General features: G+C 38.5%; 1 protein-coding gene across 1 annotated transcript in view; it reads left to right on the forward strand.

Moving 5' to 3' along the window:
* Nucleotides 1-4,219, forward strand: part of HS3ST5 (heparan sulfate (glucosamine) 3-O-sulfotransferase 5) — a 6,372-nt gene extending 2,153 nt beyond the window's left edge. Inside the window, 2 exon segments of the mRNA XM_009325671.1 lie at nucleotides 2,491-2,648; nucleotides 2,651-4,219. Of these exon segments, the coding sequence (XP_009323946.1) occupies nucleotides 2,491-2,648; nucleotides 2,651-3,399 (907 nt within the window). The 3' untranslated portion in view covers nucleotides 3,400-4,219.
* Nucleotides 4,220-7,803: the final 3,584 nt, after the last annotated feature.

Consider the following 7,803-nt stretch of genomic DNA (forward strand, 5'->3'; position numbering starts at 1 on the left):
AGACTCGTAATCTTTTGCCACTGTGACACCTCCACTGGAAGCAAATTAGCAAGTATTCTGGATCAGGAGAGACAGCACTGCTGCTTGTCATTAAGATTGCCCAGCCGTACTTTAGTTGTTTTGAAATGTGTCAAAAATATAGTTCCCTGAGATTAATTGTTCTATGGTGGGTTTTCTCAAGAAGAATATTTGTGGAGTTTTACTGTAGCGGTTTGAGAAATTGCCTGTTTTGGGAGAGCAAATTCAGTGATATAATAAAAGTCATATACTCTTTCTTTGCAAAGGACTCTTATTTTAATGGAAAAACGACCCAGATTCAAAAATATTAACATGTTGTGATATAACAGTAAATAGTTACATCTGGGGATTCAACTACCAAGATCTGACAGCCTGCTTAGTACCACCACTGCCAAGATCTTTTAAAGGATATATTTTATTATTTAGAGAGAGAAGAAAGGGGAAAGAAGTAAAAAAACTGAAATGTAAAGTGTTGAGGAAGGACTTCTAACAACATCCAATCTTTTCCCTTAGGCTAGAGGATATCTTGGGTATTTATTTACTTTTAAAGGAAACCACCCTGTTTGACAAGCTGTTGTGTTACACTGAAGGCAGTGTTAACTGTCTTTTTGAGAAAAAAAGATAAAATTAGTTGAGATGGGTCTGGAACTGCTGTTGTGGAATCCTTTTTGCTTGAAAACAAATAACAAATACACAGAAGGAGAGGGAAGAGAAGAACAGAGATAGCAATTGCAGCTTCTGTTTCTTATGCTTTTAACTGCCACCTCGCTGCTGCAGAAAGACTGTCTTACCAGCCACACCACAGTCTGAGCAAATTGTACCACTGTCAAGTTAAGGCATTGCTTTCTGCCTTTTTTTTTTTTTTTTATTGGCAGGTTTGCATCAGCATTGCAATGATTCAGCCTTTGTGACCAAGTCAGGCTCTTATTCAGTAGATGGCAGAGAGCAAAGGAAAAGAAGAGAGTGGAAACTTGAGAAAAGAAATAACGACAGGAACTCACTTCTCATCACACCTTCTAATTAGTCTGCAGGACTTAGCTAGAGCTCATGTGAACCCAGCAATGTCATCTGGGTTGTTTCTTCGGCTCTGTCTGGACAGGCTATATCTCTCAGCATCTGGATAATCAAGGAAACAGTGATGGATGAAAAAGCCATAAAGAAATAAATAATTCTGTCCTGAAAGCAGAGTTTGAATAATATACAGTAAATGAGTGAGGGGCCACATGCTGAGAAACTAGAATAAATACTGAATACCTAAACAGCTATTAATGAGCATTGCCCATCTGGTATACTGACTGAGGCAGGGGTCTTGTGAAAAATAATAGCATGTGGCCGTGTAATTTAAAAACCGTATCATAATATATATGCACAGTGAGCTCATATTAAAATTGCCTAGGCAACCTTTGTTCTTACATATCCTTAACTTTGGAGAGCATGGCTCTCCAAATAATTATTAATGATATTTTTCTGTAGGACTTTGGAAGCTCTCCCTACACACCAATTTCATCTTCAGTGCAATATTGGCCTGCATAATGACGAAAGTGCTGATTTGGGAGTGGAGGTGAGGGCTTATTCAAGGTTCTGTAGCAGCAAAATTTTAACATTTTTCTTACTGAATCATTTCTTGCATTCAGTGACATCAAATACAAGAAGGAAGCATTAGAAAAGTAGAAAATAGGTGAAATAATTGCAATTGAATATAAAAGAATAGCACAAAAACGCAGGGGCAAAAGAAGAAACAGTAAGGCACAAAATGAGGTTCAGTAGGAGGATACATAAGTGATGACAAGAGAATCATTGATGTAATGATGCAATAAATGCATTTTGAAAATCTTTTCTTGCCATTCTTTCTGTGCCTTGCTAATCATGCCTGATTCAGAACCTTAGTCTTCCTGATTCTGTCCTGGGGAAAACACCAAGCATCTTCTAAAGAGGGGGGGAAATATTGAAAGGTGATGCCTAGAGAGCTGTTTTTCATCCCTTTTGCTCCTCTTCACTGAAGAGACCAACTTTGGATCAATTAATAAAGTCAACACAATGGGAAGCACAGGAAAGAATTCAGGCTAGAATACGAAAACTGTTGGAAAGAGATGACTTAAATGAACTGGATTTTCAGATCAAAATGACTAAATAAAATTAATCTTAGAATGCTTTAAAAACTGCCCAAGCAATGGCAAAGTAATCAGCAATGGAGAAGGTGAAGCAAGGTTCAAGAAGCCCCGAGAACAGTAATCATAGTCCCTATTCTTGAAAAGAGCAGAAGGGTGGAGTTAAGAGTTATTCAGCCAAATACAGCAAAACACCAGAATAAATAATCAAACTATTTGCAAACAATTTAATCACCGGCAGAATAAAATAAAAGTTGAAAGATGGGCACATCACATTAAATTGCAAAAGGTTTCCATGAGCGTGACAGAAAACTTGCCGTAAGAGATATCCTTTTTTCACAAATACCTCTTATTTTGATTGCAGACTGCAGCCCCTCTGTCCCATTGATGGTCGATTTGGACCCCGTGGCCAGGACGAAATCCCACTGCGAGCTCTGCAGTTCAAGCGAGGGCTGCTCCACGAGTTCCGAAAGGGCAATGCCACCAAGGAACAAATACGACTGCACAATCTGGTTCCGCAGCTTTGCGGAAAGGAGGCACCCGAGCACTGCTGGAGATGCTGAACCTTCACCCTGCAGTGGTCAAAGCTTCTCAAGAGATTCACTTCTTTGACAATGATGAGAACTATGCCAAGGGGATTGAGTGGTATCGGAAAAAAATGCCTTTTTCTTACCCTCATCAAATAACAATTGAGAAAAGCCCCGCGTATTTTATCACTGAGGAAGTACCTGAAAGGATTTACAAAATGAACTCATCTATCAAATTATTGATCATTGTCAGGGAACCTACTACAAGAGCTATTTCTGATTACACTCAGGTGCTGGAAGGTAAGGAAAGGAAGAACAAAACTTACTACAAATTTGAGAAGCTCGCTATTGATCCTAATACCTGCGAAGTGAACACTAAGTATAAGGCGGTGAGAACCAGCATCTACACAAAACATCTGGAGAGATGGTTAAAATACTTCCCAATTGAGCAGTTTCATATCGTAGACGGAGACCGGCTCATCACAGAACCACTGCCAGAACTCCAGCTGGTCGAGAAGTTCCTAAATCTTCCCCCGAGGATAAGTCAGTACAATTTATACTTCAATGCCACCAGAGGGTTTTACTGCTTGCGATTTAACATTGTCTTTAACAAGTGCCTGGCGGGTAGCAAGGGACGCATCCATCCAGAGGTGGATACCTCTGTCATTACCAAATTGCGCAAGTTCTTTCATCCTTTTAATCAAAAATTTTACCAGATCACTGGGAGGACATTTAACTGGCCCTAAACTAAACTTCATACAACATTTCCGTTGCACCTGAGACATGCAATAAATGTCTCTGCTAAAATATGCACTTTTCATAGACACGGCTATCAAAGTAACGTTTTTTCATGCATACATGTACATATGCAGTGTGTGACCAAATATACGGTGGGATCAATTTTTTCTACAGAGTAGTAACTAACATAAATTTACTGTCAGCATAGTTGCATCTTTTAAGATATAATAATAAAGGGAAAGGAGGTATTTAGGGAAATAAAGTCAGACACCGTTAAAAGGGTCAGTGTTCCTCTTGCTTAGTGAAGTGTTTATGTGACATACTTATTGATCTAAGCAGAACGTTAGTTTATGCCATAAAAATTCATGTCAAAAGTCTGTGAAGCTGTGAGAAAGCATAATCTTCAGGCTATATTTGGTATGTATAGTGCTAAAGGAATACTGACACCTTAAACACAGTGCTGAATTTTTACAATGAGAGTGGATAGTACTATTTTCTTATTATTTGAAATGAATATCTTATCTCATACAAACTACATTGTTTCAGAGTTCCTGTGGTGAGTTTGCACTATTGTTTTATTGTATGGACCATAGTGTCACTTGTAGCATGTCAATCATGTGTCAAAAAAAGGTCAAATAATTTTTTCTTCTATGCTTGTGTGTCGACAAAGCTAAACATTGTGTACATAGTGTACAATGTTTGTAAATACTGGTTTCACACTAAGTAATTCTATTTTGTAAACTGAATATGGCTATTTAATTTATTGTGAAAATTAAATTTATTGTGGTATTTAACAATGGAATGGATTAAAATTACCTACATGTGCAATGGCTTTCACCTTTGCTTGATGAACATCAGTGTGGTCCCTTAGCCCAGACAAATCATGTGCAAATATGTGAGAGAGAGCTGCACGTGTAAACTTGGTTTCTAGACAGATGAGAAAACTTGATACATGCAGTGAAGCTGAGTTTATTAAAAAACTCATCCATCTGGGAATCTGGTGTAATACACACCTCAAAGAACATTATTGCTGTTCTATTGCAGCACTTTGCTATAATTAATTCAGTTGCAGTAGCCTGTGAGGCTAAAGAATGACCGTAAAAGATTACTGTAAGTAGGTATATCAGAAAAGCAGAGCCACTATTAAAACCAAAACGACAGACAGACAAACAAGATCAGAAGAAGAGTTATAGATATTTCATCACCGAAAGCTGGTGATGTTTCAGAAGTCAAGGAAAACAGTTGTGATACCTCTGCTTTTATCTGGTAACATATGCTCCACCAGCTCCAACCAACCAACCACAGTGTGGTTATTCCTGGTATAAACATATAGCTCATGTTTCCATTCAGTTAGTGACATCAAATTAGTTCAGGAAATTAGTATTTTCATGCTTTATACATTGTATGGCTTTTAAAGATTCATAAGAAAAAGAATAAAAGCAACTGAAAAATGTCTTTTAGATTAAGAAGAAAGAAAGAAAGAAAGAAAGAAAGAAAGAAAGAAAGAAAGAAAGAAAGAAAGAAAGAAAGAAAGAAAGAAAGAAAGAAAGAAAGAAAGAAAGAAAGAAAGAAAGAAAGAAAGAAAGAAAGAAAGAAAGAAAGAAAGAAAGAAAGAAAAAGGAAAGAAGGAAACAAGGAAACAAGGAAGGAAACAAGGAAGGAAGGAAGGAAGGAAGGAAGGAGGGAAGGAAGGAAGGAAGGAAGGAAGGAAGGAAGGAAGGAAGGAAGGAAGGAAGGAAGGAAGGAAGGAAGGAAGGAAGGAAGGAAGGAAGGAAGGAAGGAAGGAAGGAAGGAAGGAAGGAAGGAAGGAAGGAAGGAAGGAAGGAAGGAAGGAAGGAAGGAAGGAAGGAAGGAAGGAAGGAAGGAAGGAAGGAAGGAAGGAAGGAGAGAGAGAGAGAGAGAGAGAAGGAAGGAAAGAAAGAAAGAGGAAGAAAGAAAGCCAACCACTTTAAAACCAACATCTAAAGATTGATGGGGACACAGATTTTGGATGGTATCCAGAACATCTGAATATTCTGAGCTACAGTAGCAGAGTAGCTGGTAGTTCAGATTATAATAAGATCAAGTTTTCCCTGTGGGCTGTTTATCTTGCTCAGTGATTTGGAAGCATCGGTTTTCTAAATAAGTGATTTTTAAATCTCTTGTGAGAGATTGCTACTTGTCTTGCTGTATCTTTAATCATATGTGGTAGCACTGTGAGCAATGTGCCCTTTCTTCGTGCTGCTTCGGAGCTTTGCCAACACAACACGGTAGAGCATATGTGAAAATTTCCGCAGTAGCTACAATAACTACTCACTGTTTTCCTGTATGGGAGCCATTTATCCTGCCCACATCCAGACATAAAGGCTGAGACATTTAACTCACCCAATAGTGTTCAAAGAGGAGATTTTATCCAATTTATCATTTGCATGATCTTCAGGTGAGCAGACAGATTGCAGATGGCTTTGGGTGATAATGGCTTCATATAGTCCTGGCTACAAACTATGACTGAAGGCTGAGATGTATTTTCAATGAAAGGGACAAATTAGGCCAAAGTTACCTCTAAGCATGAAATATGCATTTGAAATTAATATCTCTCTGCATTGATCAGAAAAATCACAGAGACTGTGATCTAACAGGCACGACTACACATATTCCTGTTAAAGTCAGCTGGCTTAACTCCAGCTTATGATTTGCAATTTTGGAGACACACGGATAAATTTAGGCAATATCTTAGACAAATCTGGTTCAAAAAAGCACAGAGGAATAGTCAGGAATAGCAGGGGAGGAAAGAGGGTTCAGAGGCATTGCAATGTATTAAGAAGACTAAAAGAGCAGGAGACTGATTCACTTTCTCTGAGCCTTCAGTGCAACGTCCCCAAGTCTTTTTGACATTACCTAGTGAAGAGAAAATTTCAAAATTGGTTCTTAATACATGGATCCAACACAGCACCCAAAGCACACTCCTAGGTTAACAGGGATTTTGCTGCAGTATTCATAACCGGTTTGAGAAGTTCTGACCTTATGGTATTTATGTCTTCAGGAGCAATTTGTGAATAATTCATTTCAGCCTCTTCGCTTTGCTTCCCAAATCCTGAGTGAATCATTTCTATTCAAATTGATCATAAGTGTTCAGACTGGGAAGAGCGCTCATAGCTTAAGTTTATGATTGCAGAGTGATGCACAGCTATATGAAGTTGCAGCTGTTAACTCATGGCATTCAAGTTCTCTAAAGACACTGCATCTTTCATATTTTCTGTACCGTAAAATTGCAGGCTTCACAGCTCTGATAAATGTTTGGATTAAAAACGTTAATATTTCTGTGCATTTTTATCAGATTGTCCCAGCTGCTATTTAAACTACATAGATCAACAATTTGCAGCATAAAAGAATATCAGAGATTAATTTGAAATTGTATTTTCAGAAATCAGTATATAGGTAGATAAAGAACTGACATTTGGAGATCAGTGATTCATTTACCATTAACCCACTATACTGCCTTTTCTTAAGGAAAGCAGAATAAGCATGATGAAAATGTGTTTGCCCTATTTTAATGGATTTTTTTTTTTTTTGCTATGATGTCTAAGAATACAAGAGAGACAACATTTTTAGCCACATATTTCAATATACTAGTCCAAGATTTTTAAGAGGCAATGGGCACAAATGGAAACACAGGAGGCTCCATCTGAACGTCAGGAAAAACTTTTTTACTGTGAGGCTGACTAAGCACTGGCACAGGTTGCCCAGGGAGGTTGTGGAGTCTCCATCATTGGAGATATTCAAAAACCATCTGGACGCAGTCCTGGGCAACTGGCTCTGGGTGACCCTGCTTGATCAGGGGCTTGGACCCCCCTTCCAACCTCAACTATTCTGTGAAGATCTCCCTCTACCATTAATGTTCTTCTTAAGTATTGCCCATCATTTCAGTGTTACACAGACTTCAGAGAAGGTCCAAGCCCAGTGTCACAAGCCAGTCCAATCACTGTTCAAACCCAAGCTGTGGAAGCACTACTGTGCACATGTTTACTCCCCGGCTAGCTGACCTAACTCATATTGGAACCCCCTGATTGGAGAAGATAAGGAAGTAAATTAAAGAAATCTTTCTTTCTCACATCTTGGATGACCTCAGCAGTGATGTTGAGTGAAAAAGGATATAGTAATACAAGGTCCATAGCAGGTAAACTTCCAGAAAAGATAATTTAGTGAAGCTCTTTTCAAGAAGCTCACAGCGAGCAGTCTCTTGCATGGCATTCTCTACAGCAAAACACTGAGGTATACCCATAAACCTGGGACAATAGAGCCATTAAAATTTGTTTCATAGATGCATATTATTTAAATTGTCTGCAGTTCCAAATTATATTAGCAGCTATTTAGGCTGGACACATGCCTTAGAGATATATCGAGAACATGTGGGCTGCTGAGTGACTGCAAAA

The sequence above is a fragment of the Pygoscelis adeliae genome, unplaced genomic scaffold, assembly GCF_000699105.1.
Source record: "Pygoscelis adeliae isolate BGI_AS28 unplaced genomic scaffold, ASM69910v1 Scaffold54, whole genome shotgun sequence".
NCBI classification, from domain to species: Eukaryota; Metazoa; Chordata; class Aves; order Sphenisciformes; family Spheniscidae; genus Pygoscelis; species Pygoscelis adeliae.